The following is a 23,125-nucleotide window of genomic DNA, read 5'->3' as shown; positions in this document are numbered from 1 at the left end:
AAATTGAACTGTGGTAAAAGTGTGCAGGCAGGAAACATGTAAGGGTAAACTGCAACTTTACATTACATGAAAAACTCGATATTAACAATCAAATCTGATGAAATCAGAAAACAAAAATATATATCATTCAACAATTTTAATCAATTTTCATTTTCCAATACATCGAGGTATCCAATACAATGATATAGCATATACTGCTTTATTATGATACAATATTTATACACAGTGCATTGTATGCTAAAATATTGCTGATGCAAGAACTTTTACATTGAAGAATCTTCTGATTCATGTGGGAATGGCAATATAATCAAAGAGCAAGACATAAACACAAAATAACTAGGGTTTCAATACAAACATCAGTGGCAACTGTTCTAATATCTCTTGCCATTAATGGCACTTTGTTTGAAAGTTAACATACATAAAAATGAGGAGTTCTAAGTTGTGATAATTTGTTGTATTCAGAACTAACAATTTCTAAAAAGAGACATGTACAGTAGCTTTCATTTTATATTATCTCTAGAAATCACTCGGTACTTTTGAGAACTACAAACTGTCTGTTAAATAATCCCCACTCCTACTTTTAATGGAAAAGAAGAAAAAAACAGTTTAAGGAAACAAAATATAAACATATACAAAGTTTGAGAACTGAAAGATACAGGTCACAGTGACCTACATTTGATATTTTGGATTGTTGTCTTCTACTTGTAATTAAGAAATTGAGCTAATAAGATATTCATGATGTCATTCAAATAGATGGAGAAATCAACAACTATAAACTGAAAGCTTGATAAAAATGGTAAAAAATACTCCATTAGATGTAGTAACACAATTCAGTATCTTAATTGAGGAAAAAGGAATCCTGTTTATCATATGTAACAGATTGTCAAATTAGCACTTGCTGAACACATTTACATATTGATAAACTCTGATATTTTTCATATTTGACCAGAGTTTACCATAGATGTACTTATAGTAACAATTATAACATACCACTCTCATGCCACTTTTAACTGCAACCATTTTCACATGCTTTAAAAATGTTCAACAAAATCATTCTTCAGAAAACCTTTTCACTCTCTCTCAAAATAACATTAATGAAACGTTGTGGTTTATCAACTGAACTTTGTTCGTTTATTTTGTGGCTCGTCAAAGTCATCCTCTTCCCAATCAACATCTCTCAGCATGAGGTCAAGGTCATCATTTGGAATTTCCTCTTCCTGTTTCACTATACATTCATTGTCTGACTCTTGAGGATTACTTTGCTCTGATGAATGGAAATAGCTGAACAAGGATGACTGTTCTACAAAGAAAAGACAGGGCCAATTTACTGTTAATATGTTATGAGCAAGAACAACCGATCAATTTTAAAAAATTTCCGCAACAACTTCATATAATCAACTCTAAAATGTGACAGTTACATGACCTGAGTTTTACAAAAAATTATTTCTTTTTATCTTGAAATTTATTGGGCCTAGAAACATGTTTCCACCAAAGATCCTGCTTTCCGGACTTTCGGTTTACCAGATAAAGACAGGTTTTGACTTTTTGACCCCTGTGATGTTGAATATGGCTTCATCTTAGGAACCTATAAACCAAATACCATGATATGTGGTCAGTTGGTTATTGAGAAGTAGTTTGAATGGAAAAGTATGACAAACAGACGGATGACAGGTAACAGACACTGCCCCAAGGCATAAGCTCAGTTTGGCCCTTTGGGTCCAGTGAGCTAAAAAGAATAGATCTGTTATGTTTGACATTTAATCCTTAGAACTCTCAATTATACAGCAAGAGCACGCACATTCATTGTCATGAAGTTTCATTACAAATTAATTCATTCCTTCAATATGACATGAATGAAAACTATCCAAATATTTAAACTCAGCACTACTTGCCAAAACAATAGATCCTCTTATAGCATTACTGGATCAAATAATCTCACAGTCTACAGCATTGTAGAGATCTACCTCACTGAACAACATATGGGAGGCTCACAACATTCCACCCAGAGCAATTGAGGTAATGTGTCTTTCCGAAGGACACAAGCACAACAGTGAATGAAATTTCAACATTACTATATTCAACCTTTCAACCTTACTTTTACTTGGTGTCGTAGATTTGTCTTTAACCATGGCATCAGTGAGAGATTCCCCCTCCTGTGGCCCTCCTTCTAAACATTCCGACTGCTGCTGAATTGAGCTATCCATTGTCTCCTCAGTCTCTTCCATGAAAGACTCCTCAAAATATTCTGTTAGATCCTTCTGTCGGCTATCCTGTGAGTACAAAAGATTGTTTCACAGGGATGTTTTCAGACATCAGTAAAAAGTTATCATATATTTCTAGAGTGTTTCTCTGTCAACTTGCTTTCCATCCCCATTTAGTATCTTCAAAACGTGCTGTTGGGTTTACTTATATACCATGCAACACATTAGTTTTGATACATGCTAACAAGTATTCAGTTGCTATAAAAATGCATCACTCTTCAAAAACAAATCACTGACTGAGATTATAAAATATCAACATAAACTCCATGCATCACTTTGCTTTTAAATCTTGTCAGTTTGAAAAAGAAATTTTCAAATCGGACTTTTCTGTAAATATTAATGATACATTCAATTTGAACTATACTAATGATATACCCCTCTAAGCTATTTAGTGAGAATAAAATTGTAAGAAAAATTTCTTTAGCACTTGATTTTTCCCTGATAAATCGTACCCAGTATGAATTATTTATAATTTCAGGAATTTGTGGAATAATATAACTTGAAATCAAAGATTGTAAAACCTTCACAAGAGTCAATGACTTTTGAGTATGTTTATATCATATTCATCCAGCAGTATGTCAATGATTAGTAATAAGTCAACAAATACATGATCATATTGTTGCCATTTCACTGAGCAGTAATTAGCCCATTCTGTGAGTAAGAAGTACATTGTATTCAATAAGCCTATTCCGTTATCAAATAGTAATATATTGGCTCACTGTATTTGTTCTAAGGACTAGGAGTAAGCAGTGAATTTTTGACAAGGGAGAAGTCTATCTTACCTTAGCATGAGTTGTGTCAGCCTCCGAGAAGTTGTCCTTACTCAGGCCTGCTCTGTTCAAGACATCTAGTTTCTTTTGTACTAAAGGCCTACAAAAAAGATAATCTTAATTGTTTGTTCATATTGACAGGTAAATCAACATTAAAAAACTAGAGAATCCTTTTAGTATGAAATGTGAAAAAGATGCTTTAAGTAGAAAGAGCCATATCAATATTTTCAGTCGCAGAAATCCAATATGGCCACCTATTAGCCACCTTGTTTTTTTTTTTCAATCAGTCCATAAACATGCAAAACTAGGGACCTAGAGGGTGGAAAATTCAGGAGAATTTTTTTTAGAAAAAATGATTAACAAGAATTAATTAAGCATGGAGATATATAGTGGATGAAGGCATACAGCAATTTCATCAGCTGACCAGCATCAGTCCTAATAAAGATATTGCACTTGTCTGCTGCTAGTTTTAATTGAAATCTACCATAAAATTTGGAACATTAGTAAATTTTAGACCATCTTATATGGACTGAAGTACTGTTTTAGGTCATATTAATTTTTCAAATTTATGACTAAAACTGCCAAACTACCCTAACATCTTTCGAAGCTAAAACAAAATTGTTCAGGAAACCCCTAAAACTATAGCAAAATATATATATAGATCACAACAAATTTTCAAAATGAGGCAGCCACATTTGTTGTGTAATTTGTTAAGAATATGGCACGGTTTATAAAAAGTTCATTTCTATTCAGTATACTGATCTTGAAAATTTTTCACTTTATTATTACAGATTAATACCATACCATATTAAATAATAGTGTTGTCTAACCTTACCATATATAGTCATCAGCAGTGCCCTGAGACACAAGATACTGGACAGTAACCATGTCCTGCTGACCAATCCGATGGACTCTGTCCTCTGCCTGCACCAGTATCTATACAGCACCAAAAAAATTAGTGAGTTGATTTGTTTGAAACAGGATTAAATAGTCATATTAAAACCAATTTCACACATAGCAAAACTACCACAAAATTTAGGATTTCAATTTTACAAATTATTATCTGTAGTTACTTGTTACTAGCCATAATCTTTCTCATCTCCCTCCTGAGTATAAGGCCAAGCTGTGGGGAAAATTCAGCCAAGCTAGGAGTTACACAAGTTCTAGATAATGAGGTTCGTCCTTGTGTGTATGTTTATTCTTTATTTGCTGTGATATAGAGTTATCATTTCTCTCAAAAAGCTTAATCACCTGTGAAGTACCTGTGTATACTTGAGATCACAGGTGTGAATAATTCTGTATTAGTTTCCAGACTTTTTGATATCATCTGCAGGCAGGAGCAAGCAGAGCCTTTGATTTGAACATGACAAGATTTCAAATGTGTACTTAAAAATACATTATTTGATTATTGGGATGAGTAAGAATTTGAGCAGAAGTTTTGTTACCTTTGGTCTTAGTTGTATGATTCCATGAAAAATCTTACCCCTGGATTCCAAAAGAGTTCCCCAAATACCACAAGGTTCGCAGCGGACAGGTTAAGGCCTGCATTGGCCGCCATGATGGACAGAACTGCCACACGATAGTCATCATTTTCCTGAAATTTCTTACAGAAATAGTTTCTTTGTTCTGCTGATGTCTTGCCATCTATACGGATGTACTGTTGCTTCACCTAGGTACAATATACATTAAAGTTTTGATATTACGAACCTGTGTAAAATATCAACAAGTAAATATACTGCTGAGACCAAAAGTCATGAATTTATTATTAGAAATTGTTTTGTTGTTTCTTTTTATTAACCATTCATTTACATGTAAATCAATCGTTTAATCTTAAAAATACAAATTTAATCATTACTGGTCTCATATTAGGTTCAACAAGTTTGCCATCACAATGGTCATGTATAAAAGCGGATTACCTTTGTATATGATTACATATGCTTAAGCAGATGCTTCACAAGGATCAATTAAAAACAACATTTTTAACAGTACCTTAGCCTTGACTACGTCTTCAATAGCGTCCAGTACTTCCTGATGGTGAGCAAATATCAGAAACTTTTTGTCTGTTTCAATTAAGTCCACAACATAATCCCTGCAAGTGTAAAGTATAATTATTCTAAAATATACCTTTAACATGGTCTGGTTTCATTTAGTTCAATTTTCTTTTTGAAATATTTTGATATGAGAATACTGTATACCAGGATATTTTTGTCTCAGGTTATTTCACCCTTGTGCCATAATACATGAATTCAGCTCAGGTTAATTTCGCACCCCTGAGGATTATTTAATTGGCTATACAAGTGTAACAATTATTTGTCCCATCTTCAATTCTCCCTCCTGAGTGCAAAAATTTCCTGGTTTACAGTATCACAATATATATGTGTACAGAGTCAGAACAATTCAATTCAGCATCATTTCTCTGTTGTGTCTTGATTGTTAACTGGGACTTTACATGTATATGTACCTGATAGCATGTGAAGAATACCAGAATTGGTTATGAGAGGTAAAGTGTTTGTAAATGGATAGGCACAGTTTATCAGACAGAAAGAGTTTATTGTTAAGGTGACTTACTGATGTCCATGCCCAACAGAATTTAGAATGTCTCCCATAAATAATAAAATATAGGACATATTTATTAATACAATGCAATGAATAAACACTGCTCCAGCTTCCTGTACCTGATGGCGGGAATCTTGGCAGCTCCTGTATGATGAAAGTACTCCAACAGGACCCCTCGTCTCTCCACCCCCTAGAAAGCACACCATATAAGATTATCGTACATAGTTTACTCTGCTAAATCAGAAATTGTGATTATGTCACTACTTCTGGCACAATAATTCCAAGAAAGACGGGGTGCTAAATTTGGCTGAGCTGTGGCTATTCAGTTATGAGCTTAAGTGTTATTGCAGGGAGATACTTTAAAGGTCAGCTGCATATATAATGCTAATCAGAGCATCAGATTTTGTCTTGGTTTTGGGTATGAAAGTGGGGAGATGTAAAGCAAAACTTTATCACTTTGAATGTTCTTACAAATTTTATATAGTAGACAAAATGACAGAATGTCGAAAGATTATTTCAATATATTTCGCGAGTTGACATTGAGGTAACCTTAATCCCCAAATATAACAACTGTATCTATAACTGGCTATATGCTATTAAATCTCAGTATCCCAAAGGTTTCGCTGTGAAATTGAGTCATTCCTCACCCCCTTCCCCAAACCACCACTTCACCCTCATTTTCTGACATTCACCCCAAGAGTGAAAGTCAAACAATACTCACTCATCTGACCTTGACCTCTAATACTTTTAACCCTATTAATAAAAAGCTTACCTTAAAGTTGATAATGACCTGAAATTTAACAGATAAACCTCCCAATTTCTGTTGAACTTTGACCTTTGACTCCAACTAGAAGTCTTACCTTGAGTCCTTTGACATTCATTGCCTTACAGTCAGTCTTCATCTCCTTGTTGATCTTAATAGAATTGGGGTCAAGGACAACCATCTGTCTCATTTTTGCAGGCAGCTGTTTCAAAACATCTTTCTTGAGTCGCCTGCAACCATTATACAAGTTTTGATTCCTAAAATTGTGTTTTCTAAAAAACAAGGAATCAATATACTTACGCAGATCCTTATTCCTATTTAGCTACATAAAGGATCTGACAATATCCTATAAGGGGTCATGTTCTGGCAATTTTTTGCAAGAGCCAATCAAATTATTACTTATAGAATCTTGGAAGATTATGAAAGTTGGCAAAACAATCTCTTAAAATTCTTTCTTTTTTATTTACCAACCGTATCATAATTTTTTCTTCCAAAACTATTTGAAGTTCATTCATGTTTGAGGATCCAGAGAAATCCCAACCAAATGGCATCTGAAATGTAGAAAGTTCCCAAACAGTTTCTGGTATCATTCTTTAAAATGATGAACAATTAGATAATAGAAAATATATTAAACATAGTACATGAAAATACTGAGAATCCTTGACAAAGAATTATATATGACTCTATATTTATCCCATAGATAACAGATATTATACATGAAATATGATATTTCCTCCAAAATCTTTCAAGTTTTTTACCTTCTTTCCATCACAATATCGGACCCCAAAATCATGAAATTTGATGAGGAATGGACAAACAGCCTGGATACAGGTGTAGAGTTCTGATGGACGAGAGAGTGCAGGGGTCCCACTCAGAAGGATAACACGATGAGAGTTCTATTGGTACACAAATAAGGCATGGTTAGACAGATATTAATGCAGAACCTTTCAGTATAATCACCTGGCACTGAGGATATCCTGTAATAGCTCAGCAGGGATAATTCTGGGTCGTAACTGCTAATTGAAAATTAAAAGGTTTTGGAGAAAGTGATTAGGATTTTCTACATATATATATGAAGAACATTGTGAGAATTTTAATGAGAATTTAATTTCAGCAAATACATGGGTAAAAATCCCCAATTATTTTTTCTGACCAATCAAATGGAAGTTTACAACTCAACATCATAATAAGAATTCATGTTGCCATGGAGTTTTGTTGGATATATCTACAGCATTCTCCTTGTGATACTATTGTATATTGTATACATTTTGTTACCTGTAACAGTGGCAGAGCTGCTTTGCACCTCGCAGTCTTGAAATTTTTCAATAAATGACATTCATCCTGAAAAAAATTAATTTGAACAAATTAACAACTAATGTCCAGCTTAAACAGGTTTTATTATCAAAACCAAAAATGGACACATGTCATTTTGTTTCAATACATAACTTGGGTAACCTGCACATAAAACGACAAGAGGCTCATATGTCCTATATCATTCACATGGCATAATTGATTCTTCTTCACCCAAGAATGCTTCAAACTTTTGGTCATAATCCAATCATAACAACAGCCTTACAGGAGAAGGATTTTATGGAATTTGCTCTATTTCTAATATTGGGGTCATCCCTCTGGCCCCAGGGTTCAGAGACCAACAGTTTATACTAAATTGCTTCCCCTTCACCTACGAATGCTTCAGACCCTTCAAGACCAGGTGAGCTAAAAAGCCAACATGCACATCTATAGACAAGGGTAGGACTAAATCTAAAATTTAAGACAGATCTATCAGGGATTTCTGGAGAAATTGAAAAAAATGATTCATGACACTTTATAGGACTGATAAACGGAAATTTGAACAGCCTATGTGATGATGATGGACATAACAGAAACAATGAAACATACCATAATAATCACTCTGAAATGTTGTTTCTTTAGATGCTCCACTTTCTTCGCCATCAGATCATAGCTGAATATGTTGATTTGGCTCATGTTCATTACCTTTTTCCCTGTAGTTGGGACAAAGATTTCCTGCGGATCAACACTTGGAAGCCACCGTCGGAATTGCTGTGCCCATGCAAACCTTACTGAGGATGGAGCCACCACAAGAAGTGGCCATTCTTCTCTGTAATAGCTTGATAAACAAATGGCTTGGATTGTTTTACCTAGACCCATATCATCAGCAATCAGGACACGACCATTCATATGTATCCCAAACCTGGAACACAATTATCCATATAATTCCAAATTATTGTTTGAAAAAATTTTAAGTTAACATTTTATTTCATCTTGAAACATTGTTACAAACACTTTACACAAAAGATGACCTGCTACACTGAACGGCCAACTTATCTGAAAAACACTGAATGCATCCAAAATATAGACCTGAGAGATTTAGTAACTATCAGAGTGCTATAACATGTACAAGATTCTGATCCGTTTCAACTAATTACTAGTGACTTCACGTCAACCAATTTCTTGAATTTGTGATCATGTCTCCAATTTCTGTAACTTATCTCTGTTTATTAAATGAAAGAAGTGAACTTTTTTTATAAAAAAAATTGGAAAAAACATCAATTTTTAAGCACGGTGAACAAACACTAGATATACATACTCGACTCCTGTTCGCTGGAAAGGCAAAAGAGCATCCACTAGCACACAGTCAATTTTTGAAAGGTCAGCAGTGGGAATAGTCCTGGCAGGGTACTTGCCCTTCATCTGAGAACTGAACACTTGCAGTATATGTTTAGGGAAGGGTTGTACCTCCACAGCCGGTTGAAGGCCTTTAATGGCTGCCACTGTTGATAGTGGAGAAGAAACAGTGAAGTACATAATGCAAGATCTTTTGGACTCAAGCTAACAGAAAAATGTTAACAGTGCAACTGAATACATCCATAACTTGTTTTACAACCAATAGACATGTTGCTGGGTATATGTAGCCATACAAGAAATGTTTGCTATCTGGGAAATCTTACTAACATATACTTTAATTTCATTAATTGGGGACTCATTTCACCACAATATTCTACTTATTTTTTCAAAACATTGAAAACCTACAGAAATGCAATACAAGATAGTGTATATTTCATTTGTTTTACCACCAGTGTGAAACATTAACTTCTACCATCTTACGCTTGTTGTAATAACATTGGACAAAACAGGTTACTGGAATTAATTAATATCATTCATGTAATTTTCCAGAATTGCCACGAGTAACCTTGAGACAAAATTTCAATTGAATATTTTTGTATGTTCCTACAGTGAGACAATTAGTGCAAACTGAGAGTTTCTTGAAATTTCTTAATATTCAAGGGTAATAACTACGGAAAAAAAGAAGTTCACCACTACAAAATATGAACTTGACATGTATCTTCTCAATGATAAAACTGCAAATGTGAATAATAAATCTAATTTTATTTCAAAAGACGATTTCTTCAAAATTTTCATTGTGATTAAAACCCTGTCATGATCTATGCTTCTGTTTTGTAAATTTCACTCTGCTTCATCAACAGTAAAGTTTACATAACAGGAGCTTAGATCAAGATGTGTCAAGGGCCAAAACTTTGGAAGGGAAAAGGCTGAACAAAACAACATGAAACCTGCATCTTCTCTCTATAAAACAAATGAATGAGTAGAAACCGTATGATGACGGAATGAAGGCCTTGGCAACACTATATATATCCCAACCATTTAATGGTAGAGAGGATTAAATAAGCTTCAGTATTATATCTTCTAGTTTTTTTTTCTTTCAATTTGCATTAATTCTAAGATACCATGGATGCATAATGCTGATAAGCAATTCTCTTCAAGCGATACTCATCCTTGAAAATGGTATCTAATACATTAATAAAGGAACACATTTCATGATGCAGAATTATGTACACTTACTAAATCTGTTGTATTCTTCTAGTGCAAAGGACCATTTTTTAGTAACTGCATCTGTAAAAGATGCAGACACAGAGTAATTATTCAATGTTAATGCTGCATAATATATTGGCATTTTGTGATAACCAGTCTTCAGGAGTTACGTCTCTTTCTCATTTCTTAATACTATGTATACACAGTAGGTTCCTATATTTAAATAACAATAACATTCCCATCAGGGTTTTGTAACTAAAGATCTGATTGGCTTTCAATGACATAAGTAATCTACAAGAAGGAAGCAACATTTTGCTTGGAATTCTTTTAAGTAAAATTAATTGTTATATTTTAGCTTTTAACTTTAAATGAAATAAATATAGGTTACCCTACTGTAACTGAAATTTGCATAACTGATTGATCAATTAAATTCTACACTACAAGCCATCATATTAAAATAACGGTTCACCATATAGTGATAAATATACCACCTAACCCCATAAAAATTACACATTAATTGCCCCTTATGAGAATCATACCATAGAGTTTTGTATTCATGGTCTTAAAGACCTCAACAAGGGGTGCACAGAAACCAACATCAACCTCAAATCTCTCTCTAGATATAAGAATGCAGCATCCTTTCACAGACTTGTTCTTTCCAAAAAAATTGTTTCCAGAGTTAGCTACTTTGTTAGCGACCTCGCTGGCACTGAACTGTTCTGTTCCTCTGGATATGTTATTCCCCTCTGACACAAATTGTCTGTTGCCATGTGATCGACTAAAACTTTTGCTGAGCCAATTGGAAGTTCCTTTTTGTTTTTCGATACCATTTTCTTTATTTGTGACAAGCGGAATCTGAGTGACTGCACTTGAAGGTTTTTGATGAAGTTTTGTAGGCCAAGTTGGAGTTATTTTTCCCTGTTGATATGAATTCTGAACATTACCACCAGGGGGCACCACAACACCACCTGACTTTACACACTGGCCTGAGGTTTGAGGTTTGTTCCATGAGGCAGATACTTGAGTTTGTTCAATAGGACTTTGATTCTTGGCACGCTTAGAAAGTGCTTTCTTCTTGTTTTCTTCTATTCTTCTTTTTTGTTCTTCTGTTAGTCCTCCAGATGACATGATCATATATGTTCCTAATATATTAATTAAAAAGATAATTAATACATATAAAAAATGCATACAACTGTTTTAATTTCCATTTAACATTTTTAATTCCATTTCTTTTGAAGTCATATTTCCCTCTATTGGTATTCAATGCTATCGCATGAAATATGGAAATAACTTTTTCAGCATTTCTACTATACACCTGCACACACATTATAAACCAACATCTACCGTAGTTTGACCAATATGTCGTTTTTGATCAGGTATAATCGTTGTGCCACAAGACAAATATGTTTATTCATTCATGTGCAATCCTTCTTCACTGATAACTCAGAAAACCAATAATGTAAGCCAGAGATCCCAGGCAAGTTCCCTGTGGGGGTGGGGGTAGGGTAGTTGAGGCATTTAAAATATATCCTTGAAGTATGCTTACCTGGTATTTAACACTTCTTTGTAAACTTATTTTTACAATGACCTTCAAGTGATTATCAACTTATCCTAATACATTGTAGCATGCTAACACTCCAGACAAAACATTGCTTCTCTGCTACAAATGTATCTACTTTCCACTGATGTTCTTCCTTTAAATCAAACTAAATTGATCTCAACCTTATAAAATCATAAATGCATAGGTATGTAGATTTATGATTCACAAATTTTCAAAAAACACTGACATTATATATTTTCTTTAAATTTCAGTGTTCTGGTTTACATACCAGTACATCAATTCAACCTTGTGTCTTTCCAAGGTTGAAAAATTACAAGGTCTAGTTCAAAGAGAGTTCACTTCTGCAAATTAACACCTACTCCAAAATTATCCGATGAATTTGTAAAATGTACCTGGCTCAATCATTACAACTCTACACCAGTTGGCAGGTGAGATAATACTGAAATTTGTTACATTTGGACAACAATTTGTGTCACATCTTGGTGTCAGATAACAGATTACTTGTGATTAGACAGGTTTACCAGTATTTGTGCAACATCATTCTGTTGAGAAATGGATCAGAATGACCAATCAGACAATATTTTGTAAAACTTTGATGTCAGTGTCTTGTAACCAAGAGCAGAACTACTCTCCCTGGTACCCTGTAATCCTGCACTTCCTAATCCTTGAATTTTAGAACATGCATCGTGCATATGTATTGTCTGCAGTGTGTATGTGGTTATACATAATATGTGCAAACGTTGAGAGTACAGGTCAACTTACTAGCTTTGGCTAGTTGAAATTTCCCATTAGATGAGCAGTTAAGAGGGTGAGGTACTGAAGGGTTGCTGGTTTGAATCTCGCCAGTGCCAGGTGCACAGTATTTGTCTTTACTCCTTTCTATTATAAATCAGGTGTTGTTCATCTTTTTAAGAATAGAAGCATAGGCTCCTTGGAGAAATAGGGAGTCCTGTAGAAGTTGAGAGTACAGGATGCAATTAAGTTACTACCCTTGGCTTGTGGAAATTTACTTTAAATCAAGTGGTAGAGTGTCTGGCTAATGACTGAAGAGTCACTAGTTCCAATCACACCAGGTACAGGTGTATTTTCTTCTTTGTATTCTGTTTTTGTACATTAATGTGCTATCAATATTGAAGATTCCCTCATTAGGTGTTGATAGAGGTAACATATACATCAACAGTTTTACGTGATCAAAGTTTGAAAATTGAAATGAGTTGTAAGAGAAAGTACATTAGTGTGACAGCAGATTTGAAAGTTTCAACAAACTTGTGCAAGCAAAAACAAAAGCTAAGGGAGGGACAAGTGTTACTGTGTGATAGTTCCTTGCAATTGTGTAGATGTGGATACTTTAACATGTAGCTGTCTTTTTAATGTCTTAATGTGTTTAAAGGGATATATATATATTAAAATATATAAAACTAATTAATTAATCTTATATATGAAATAAAAATAATATTGGCAGGAGCCTCTGACAGTACGATAATACCATTTATCAATAAATTGCTATCATGTACTTAAACTTGTTCATTTGACTTGAACTGTTGAAGTTTGATCTGGACTTCAAGTTAAAAAAAGATTATCAGTATAGAGCATTACATAATCTATATCTTCATTACGTTCGGGCCATCAAAATTGATGTTTCTGCGTATACAGAATAATGAAATATAAGTATAAGGAATTCGGAGATTAAAAGCACAGTGCATTAATAAATTAATAGAAAAATGATTGAAAACAAGGGTGATGCAACAATAGGCTACAGTGGTGTTCCTAATTTCTGTTTGAAGCTGTTTAGGAACTATGTAGATACCACGTCTGGTGAGAGAGAATTCCAGAGTGGTATAGTATACGATGATGATGATGATGATGATGATGACGACGATGGTTTTTCGTCTCCTTGACTCTGCCCAGCGACGGGCAGCGTAAAATCGACGTGCGTCGATTCTCTGACGACGTATAGTATACGGAAAGAAGCTGTATTTGTAGCAATCATTTTTGGTTTGGAAATGTTAATTTACAGGGATGAGTACAGTAAGTGGAGATGACGAAATATACAGCTTACTACGTAAACATATGGATATCAACTTACTGGGAAAATAGCCTTATACAAACTTTCTTGGTGCTAATCTGTTTCCATAATGTCAAGAGAACTTCTACGTCCCTTTTAATGTTAAGTCATAATCAGTTTTACTTTCGTTTTCCCCGCCATCTGCTTCCCGTCTTTAGAATTACAGTAGTCTCGCTCACCCAGCCACTTGATCACTTTATAGCGTGTATAAGCAGAAAGTGTCTGACTGAGCGAGATTAGAGTTATGAAGAACATAATTGATCACATGCGAGCACGGATTCACGGAAAGTACGATATCCGGATTGACAGCGGTTAAAAAATTATGAAAGTTTATTTTTTATTTTCCAGTAATATTTTATTATTTGATTTTTTCATATCATTTATCAACAGTCTTTCGCGTTAGATCCAAAACCGAAGTTTTCTGTAATTTTAGACACAGTGTGACTTTTTTAAAGGATTTTGTAAACCCTCACGTCATATAGTAGCGGAGAATTTCAAGTATCAATGCATTATTCTATAGTGAATAGGTACTGTAACGATGGAAATAAAGATGAAATACGACATCAATTATCAAATGTAAATTTCTCTGATTTCAAATCCTTTCGTCAAGTTTTTTTTTTTACCGGTATGAGCATCATTGAATTTGTTTTAATCCTGCTTGTTCAAAAATTAAGAAAATATCTGAAGATGCTTCTATGAGAGATCTACATATGTCTCTGATACAGTTTAAGGATCATGAATTTTCAACTTATAACCATCAACACTGAAACTTTCTTGCTAAATGCCGACATTGCTTTAAACTTAAAAGTGACCCAGGAAGTTCGAAAATGATTAAAAAAAATGCAAATAGGGAGGTGAACTTGTCCCCAAATTTTAAATGTATCTTAAAATTTTCACTGTCATTTGATTTCACTGAAATAAACGTGGTGGCAAATTAGCTGCTACAAAATTTATCAGTCCGCATTACAGAAGAGATTTGTAACATTTGATAAAATTAATTAATTAATTTGGGTACGTTGTCAAATAGGAATACAATTAAACCTAGATAAAAACAAACGGCTCCTTGAAGCAGATTTATCATTAATCACCCAGTATTCATTATTTGTTACATTTCTAATATTTTATACATCAACAAAGTAATTCAGTCATGCGACACTTTTCATAACCTGTAGTTTTCAACACAATTACTCATAAACAAATAACATTGTATTCTAATGTCTTTATCAATCATACCAGCTAAAAAGAGTGAGATCTTTACATATTTTCCCATTGTTAATTTGTCTGACCTTGACCTAGCCTACCTCCAGTTCAGAAATTATCGATATATGTTTAAGCAAAAGTACACTATTTATAGTATACGCTACAGCCTTCATTTGAACAATACGACCCGTCATAAATATAGCGCTTATTTTGAATTGTTGATTAATAAAAAGAGAGGTGCAAAATGTGAATGTCAAGAAATATGTTACTTGCTATCTCAGGTTGAAATATTTTGAATAAAAGTGTGGAATATGGTTACTATTGGATGATTATATAATGAAACCAGAATACTATCCTTGATGCTTGATCAACATATATAATTTAATTCACTTATTATTAATTTTCTTTCACAGATAAACAATTTCATGGTCGTTATTTAACTAACACATGAACAAGCTCTGCGACGCCACACATGTTGGTGGACTTTTTCCCACACCATGTCAAACCTGATTGGATTTTACACATATGTGGCATGTAAGCTCCATTTCATCCTTCATATAGTCCTGACTAAAGCGCCTAAAGAAATGATATTTGTTTAGGCACAGAGTGTGTTACCGAAATTGTAACTCATTATTTTACAACTTTCATGACCAAAATGGTGAACCAATAGACGATGGTAATTGTATGGGGATCATATAATTTGCAATATTGTTTCTCCTTTGGCTATGAAAGTTGTCTGCAAAACTTCATTGAAATTGTTTTAGGGGTTTTCCAGAATAATCGATAATGTAAAGTTTTTCTTTGTATATGGTGTGTAAAGGAATGCATTGGGATGAATTTTTTTCATAATTTATCAGTAAAAAACGCGTCATTTTACAAAATTGAGGCCCTCGATCCACCTGAAATTTATGGCTGCTTTACTTTAAAATGAGGTTAATTTATCACACCATGCCACTCCGAGACAAACTTTTCAGGCCATCTGACCCTATGGTCATCATATTTCTTCCGTCGTTCGTTGCGCGTTAATGACTTCTTAATAACCAAAGGGCCCAAGGTGTTGATGTTGGGCATGTAGTATGCTGGGATGAATGGCTATCAAGTTGTTAAAATGAATAGCTTCGTCCATTTTTCAAGGTCACAAGGGACAAATGTGTCTTAATCTTAAAAAAAAAACCCTTCTTAACACCTATGAGGCATGAGATTCTGATAATGGGCCTGTAGCATGATGGATTGACGGGCTAACAATTTTTTTTCATATGATTGACCTTGACCAACTTACCAACCAAAGGCTCTGGGTGCTGATATTGGACTTGTAGCATGTTGGTATAAAGGACTACTAAATTTGTACATATGAATTACATTGACCTACTTTCAAGATAAGAGGTCAAATGTCTTAAAAATCTTTAAATGACGTATTCAATAACCAAATGGCCCAGCAGCTGATACTGATACAGGGATGAAGTGTGCTGATATCATGCATATGGCTTGCTGGAATGAAGGGCTACCAGGTTTGCTCATATGACTAACCTTGACCTTTTTTTTTTAAAGATTACTGGGTCAAATATGTAAAAATCTTAAGTGATTCTTCTCAATAACTAAAAGGCCCAGGGTGCTGATACTGGACCTGTAGCATGCTGGTATGAGCGGCTACTAAACTTATTCATATGAATGACCTTGACCTACTTTCAAAATCTCAGGAGTCAAATGCATTAAGATTTTGATGTTTTACCTTTAAACAAGCAATAGGTTCAAGATCATGGTATTTGTGTTGTAGCATGCTTATAAGGAACAGGATAAAATGTTTAATGAATCAATCATGCCTTCTTTGTATGCTGTAGAGTAGTTGCAAAATTTTGGCCCATCTGGTCCGTCACATACAGGTCTTTATAGTTAGATGACCTTTAAAGGCTCATTGGCCTCGTGATGGAGTTCAAAAGTCAAAATATAGGCCAGAGTGACCTACTTTTGATATATAGCACACCATCTCACCGAGGTGAACCGTTATCCCTAGTATAAAGTTCTTGGGGTGACTTGTATAGAAGATACAATCCAGACAAAAAAGCAGAAGGACAGAGGATTAAAAAAAGCAAAATCAAAGGGCCCTCCAGGTCCTGTTTTGGGCGGAAATAACATATCAAACATCGTACAAAAATTAAACAAGTCTTTTTGCTTTATTTGTAAATAAAGTTACAAAAATCTAAAACAATGAAGTCAGAACAAACCCAATGTCACCAGTAAACTCGGTGCAGCACAGAATTCTGAATACTGTCTTCTATGAAAAAGGATATTAGCTACCTTTGTATCCTGTGCTACACCCAGATGAATGTGTTTAATGCCCATCCATGGGACAGTTCTTAAATCATAACTTTTAGCATCTATTATAATTATTTCATTGGATGAAAAACATGCAAAAATGGAGAAAAAAAAATGAAAACACTAACCAATATAAAAATATTTAAAAGTAAAGGTTTACACAACCTTAAAAGCACTAATTAATAAAAACAGAAAAATAACATTCATCAGTTAACAAAAAACATACAAAATCGAATATACTGAAAAATTATATATATTTGTGTGGCTAAATTTTTGTAGGTTTTTTTTCTCAAAAGATTACCATAGATTTTGTTGATAAACATAACTCAATATCTTTTCTTATGCTAATTGTAATAGATGTAACAGTTTGTGGACTAGGAGTAACCATAATTGAAAATAAATAACCCACAAAAATGAATGAAAAAAATTATTTAAGTAACTAGCATTATTTGGTAAATTTACATTTCTTTGTGTATATAATGATGTACTTCACATACCAATTAGTGATACAGAAGTATTTATACATACTAGTTAGTGATACAGAAGTATTAATACATACCATTTAGTGATACAGAAGTATTTATACATACCAATTAGTGATACAGAAGTATTTATACATACTAGTTAGTGATACAGAAGTATTTATACATACCAATTAGTGATACAGAAGTATCTATACATACCAATTAGTGATACAGAAGTATTAATACATACCAATTAGTGATACAGAAGTATTTATACATACCAATTAGTGATACAGAAGTATTTATACATACCAATAAGTGATACAGAAGTATTTATAAAAAAAACTTAAACCAAAATTACTCTGTTCCATTGCTCTACGCATAAGCTAAACAACATTGAAAATTTGCATCTTTTTACCAAATTATTCAATATTAAAAACACCAGGTTGACATGTTAATAATAACAATTAATCTCATTTCTATCTCATTAAAACAAAGTTTAACAACACTCCACTCTTTTGTTGAAATGGGTATTCATTTATTTGAATAAAATGTTATCTTTCAATAAAAAAAATATTGATAATACACTTTGCAATCAAACTTATTCTTATCCCCACCACTAATTTTCAAATATCAAGCAACAAGCCTTTACCTCCTGACTTCCAATTTATGATATGTGAATTGATAAGTTGCCGAGTGGCAAACAGGCAAGAAAAAGACCTGTGGAAGTAATTTATTTTGTGTTATTTGTGCAACATACATTTAATTCTAGTACTGTAAAATGTGTAAATATTTGTAGCACTTTTTAAGCTGAAGATTATGCCTTGAATTACAATTGCATTAATAACTCATTCAATATAATATTTTCTAGGTAAATACTGAGATTTCATCTAATTCTAGTACTGTAAAATGTGTAAATATTTCTAGCACTTTTTAAGCTGAAGATTATGCCTTGAATTACAATTGCATTAATAACTCATTCAATATAATATTTTCTATGTAAATTATGAGATTACACCAATTCATCACTATTTTGTAATACACTGTAGTTTGCTAGCAAAAAATCATCAATTGTCACACAATAGTCAATACACAGGCTAAGCCCAGAAAGGTAAGCACAGAGAAATAACAAATTACAAATGTTCCTTTTTTGTTGGAACAAACAATACAGTTAAGGACATTTAGTAAAACCAGAAAATTCCTGTAAGTCCTGAATGCCCACACTCCAACATACAGAATATGAGTATCAACGTACAATGAATATACAAAAGCTGTCAGATATGATCTTTGACCCTTGAACTTTGACCAATGACTACCTTTATATAAGATGTGGAACTAAATGCTATGATACTACTGGTTACTGTAGATTTATTTTATGTTAATGTTATTTAAGCGTTTTTCAAACTGCATGTACACTAAACTAAGTAAGTTTATATGTGAGCTAATCTGTTGAGAAATGTGAGAATGTGATGTAGATTCTGTAGACATAGGGAACATTATATTGCCTCCCCCATAAAATTGCTTAATCATAAAAACAAGATTATGATGCAGTGAAACTCATTACTTCCTCCTCTTAAGTTTTCCTGGTTTATAAAAGCCTACACTGACCTCGATAAAAATTTATATAGGTTTAACAAGTATATACTATCAGTGTTTATAGAATAAAAATCCTGTGTATAACATAACATATAACCAAACCTATCTCACACCTACAATGTAAGGTATGTACTGTTTTAACCTAATAAGTACAACATGCAAAACACAAAAGGACTAAGTTTGATAAAACTGTTTACAGGAACAATTTTCAACATGGCATGTGCTGAAACATGAAAGAAAACATTATTAAACTTTAGAAAAACTGTACATTTCAGTCACATTTCTTAACACATGGAAATAGATTATGTATTGGTAGATTAATAAATCAGTACACACTTCCACTTAGCGTCTACTCTCTTTCACAAAATGTCAGTCGGTGCTTCTAAGGGCAAGTGTGCTTATCAGGTTTAAAACAGTATCATTTTACACCAAGGGTGAAAACATTATCACTTTTATTTCATCTTGAATCTAAAATGAGTTCTATTTCATATTTCAAGTTTTTCAATCAAAGAAATTTCAAATAGTAAACTCCAGTTGAAAAGTATTTTAATCAAGTTTCATGAATTTTGAATGAAATAGAAACTGATCTCAGACGCTCTTGATGAAATTACTAGGAATGTATGTGAATACAGATATCAACAAAACAAAAATTTTACCGACAATCTTCATACGACATCAATGACACATTGTGTATATTGCATTCATTGTCACATCACAAATTAAAAACCCATTGAGGATGTCTGCTCTCTCAATTCTGAGGTATCAATTTGTACTTTTTCATAATTATACACACAACACATTAGATATATTGTAAACAAATGAGATAAAAAAATTATCTCTAGATATGTTTTTTTTCCAAACATGTTACCTCTTAATAAAAATATAACTAGAATTTATGAAGGAAACAAAGGCATTCAATCTACAGCTTCCTATATAGAAACCTAAATTTCTGTAAATAGTGTGTCTACCTTCCGACAAAAACACCAGAAACACAACAAGAGAATACAGGATAATAGTTGTGATGATTTGTTGATTGTTTTCCACGGTAAATTCTCTTTAAAAATGATTCGTTTAATATGAAATAACAGAAATGATCCTTTTCTAACAAAGAAAAACTTCTGTTTCAATTTCCTATCGACAAACCTATTTTAACTGATTAAAAAAGTGATGAACGAGTATACAACAGATAACACAAAGGTTGCAGGTTTAATCCCTGGCTAAGGCACTTAAAGATGAAAATGTTTTCATCCATAAGACAATTAAAAGGATTAACATCCTGTACAATGTTTCCATCAACATACCAACTGTTGCCAAAAAAAGGCCAGAATATGGCTATATACACTGTGCTTAAAAATTCAAGAATGACCAGTGGTAAGCTTAAAATAACAGAAAAGTATAGGGACCAGAAAGACCAATTGTTAATCCTGTTGTAAAGACGGTCCATATACACAATATATCTATTTATTTAGTTAACTCTGGAATAATAGCAATTCAGTCTTTGCAAATCTGACAAGAATTATGCTGAAAATTAAATTCTCCCTGTATATAAAACCCAAGTTAAGTTTTTGATTTATTCTATCAAATTTATCTGTAAATGAGCTCCTGCCCACAAATAAGCCTCCTTTTCAATCCGGTAAAATCTCGGCCTCAATCTCCAGGTAATAATAACTATTTTGCTGCTGGATCATACAACTTTCGGTCAAGGCCAAGAAATTCACAAGCATTCCCAGCCAACAACTTGTCCTACATAGAAAAAAATGAAGTATTTAGATTTAAAAGGTCAATATACACCTTCAGTAAAGTTTTGTTTATTTTTCTACAATTGTTTTCCCTGTTAAAACACCAACAAATAAAACAGATACCACAAACTCAGTTTTACAATACAGATCAACAGACAGCAATGACAGCCATTATATTCGTAAACAGTAGATTTTTCTAAAATATACATTGTACAAGCAATGTCAATAATAAGGATATAATCTTTCACTACACAAACCTTTAGATTATCATCAAATTTCATTTCTTCAATCAGCTTGCCAGGGTGGTGTTCGCCGAGAGGAAATGGGTAGTCAGATCCAAGCATCACCTTATCCTGTATAAACAGGGGAGATAATCAAGCTTGCTATAACAGATGTGTAGTACTGGCAATAATGGAAATCCTTTTCAGTTTATGACAACAGCAACATTTATCTCTTTTCCAAAATTTTAGCACAGTAATACAAGCTAAGTTGAGAATTGTCAATTTATTTGCATCAATGAAAGTATGCAAATATTACCTAGGATGTTTTCATTTATTTGTTCAACCAGTTGGACCAGGGTAGTGAATGTTTATAAGATAAAGGCTGACAACTAAGCCTTTCAAGCTCTTTTCACTGATAGTTGAAGGTCAATCCCGATTTTTGCATGAAATGTAACATTTACAGTGCTGATAAACCAGTTTGTCCACATAAACAACCAGGCCCTTACTGTGTGATATTGAATAGTATCTTTTGGATTTTTTACCTCCCATTTGACACTGACCTTTAGTTCGAATTCAACTAATCTTGCCTAGGATATTGACAAACAGGTTGAATTCACAGATACTTAGCTCCTCTAGAACATTGACAAATAAACTGAAAACTTATCTCCCCTCTGCCATTGATGTATACGTGGAATTAAACTAATCTTGCTTAAGAGATTGACCAACAGGTTGAATTCATGGATATTTACCTCCCCTAGAATATTGACCAATAGATTGAATACTTACCTCCCCTGATATTAACCAATAGATTGAATACTTACCTCCCCTATGATATTGACCAATAGATTGAATACTTACCTCCCCTATGATATTGACTAGTAGTTTGAGAGCCTCGGAATCATGAACCAATCCGTCAGTGTATATTTTTCCTAGGTAATCACGTGGTGCTGTTTTACAGTCTGTTGCACATAGGTCAGGACGAACATTATAGCCATGTTCTATTCTTCCTACGGTGTAAGGGAAAGCTCCGCCTGGAAAATCAAACAAGGTATAGCCCTTTTTAACCAAGTATTCCTTTGAATAATTTCAACTGAACACCAAATTTTTCAAATCAATTTCACAAGAACATTAATAGAATAATTCTTTGAATTTGACTGTGTGCTTTTCGCCTTAAACTTAAACAAAAAGCCTGTATGATACAAGCTAATGAAGTTACACATGAAAAATTTTTTTTGCTGGCCTGAATGGAAGTGCAAGAAGGGTCTTACTTTGGGTGGAATACGGAGTATCCAGGAAACATTTTACTGATCTTCTCTGATCTTATTGCGTAACTTACTGTAATGAACTTAATACAATAAGTGCTTTAACAAAATACTTGTATGTAACTCGGTCAATATGGGCCATTGTCCTTGGCTATGGCAAACCTCCATCAGTTGAGTGTAAGAATAGATATTCAGTGGCCCAAGGTTCAAATAAATATTTATTTGTGTAAAGCATACCTCCATGAGCAAAGCAGACTTTTAATCTAGGAAACTGTTCAAGCACACCACCCATCAACATGCAACATACAGCAGTCGCTGTTTCTGCAGGCATTCCTGCAAAATGAAATATAATAAGATTTTAGGCCTTTGAAAAAATGTCCTCCCATCACATTGGAAAGTAGAATTAGAATATATTTTAAAATGTATATATATTCTGCATGACCCTGCTTTCTGATAAAGTCTAAACAAACATAGATCACTGTAACCTCTGTTTGGTGTATGT

At 33.4% G+C, this 23,125-nt stretch overlaps 2 protein-coding genes across 3 annotated transcripts in view; both read right to left on the bottom strand.

Annotated features, from left to right (window-relative positions):
* Nucleotides 1-236: 236 nt before the first annotated feature.
* LOC132560517 (SWI/SNF-related matrix-associated actin-dependent regulator of chromatin subfamily A-like protein 1) lies at nt 237-13,954 on the bottom strand. Of its 2 annotated transcripts, XM_060225185.1 has the most exons (16): nt 13,850-13,954; nt 10,742-11,344; nt 10,233-10,283; nt 8,959-9,142; nt 8,250-8,562; nt 7,626-7,691; nt 7,109-7,246; nt 6,822-6,901; nt 6,448-6,580; nt 5,707-5,777; nt 5,021-5,120; nt 4,515-4,700; nt 3,867-3,967; nt 3,044-3,131; nt 2,096-2,270; nt 237-1,300 (listed from the first exon to the last, which is right to left on the bottom strand). In XM_060225185.1, exons 2-16 carry the CDS (start codon nt 11,334-11,336, stop codon nt 1,113-1,115), a joined length of 2,469 nt encoding a protein of 822 aa, XP_060081168.1. In that variant the 5' UTR covers nt 11,337-11,344; nt 13,850-13,954; the 3' UTR covers nt 237-1,112. The 2 variants fall into 2 exon arrangements, with proteins under 2 accessions (XP_060081168.1, XP_060081169.1); XM_060225186.1 differs by lacking the exon at nt 237-1,300 and having other exon boundaries at nt 2,182-2,270; nt 3,044-3,123.
* Nucleotides 13,955-17,176: 3,222 nt separating this feature from the next.
* The window catches only part of LOC132560507 (2-amino-3-carboxymuconate-6-semialdehyde decarboxylase-like), a 12,078-nt gene continuing 6,129 nt past the window's right edge, over nt 17,177-23,125 (bottom strand). The window contains exons 7-10 of the mRNA XM_060225172.1: nt 22,861-22,956; nt 22,220-22,392; nt 21,398-21,493; nt 17,177-21,144 (exon numbers count right to left, since the gene is read on the bottom strand). Of these exons, the coding sequence (XP_060081155.1) occupies nt 21,070-21,144; nt 21,398-21,493; nt 22,220-22,392; nt 22,861-22,956 (440 nt within the window). The 3' untranslated portion in view covers nt 17,177-21,069. The remainder of the gene's footprint in view (nt 21,145-21,397; nt 21,494-22,219; nt 22,393-22,860; nt 22,957-23,125) is intronic.

The sequence above is a fragment of the Ylistrum balloti genome, unplaced genomic scaffold (assembly GCF_031769215.1).
Source record: "Ylistrum balloti isolate Yb309-2 unplaced genomic scaffold, AGI_CSIRO_Ybal_v1 Utg371072, whole genome shotgun sequence".
NCBI classification, from domain to species: domain Eukaryota; kingdom Metazoa; phylum Mollusca; class Bivalvia; order Pectinida; family Pectinidae; genus Ylistrum; species Ylistrum balloti.
This window is presented reverse-complemented; position numbering and strand designations above follow the sequence as displayed.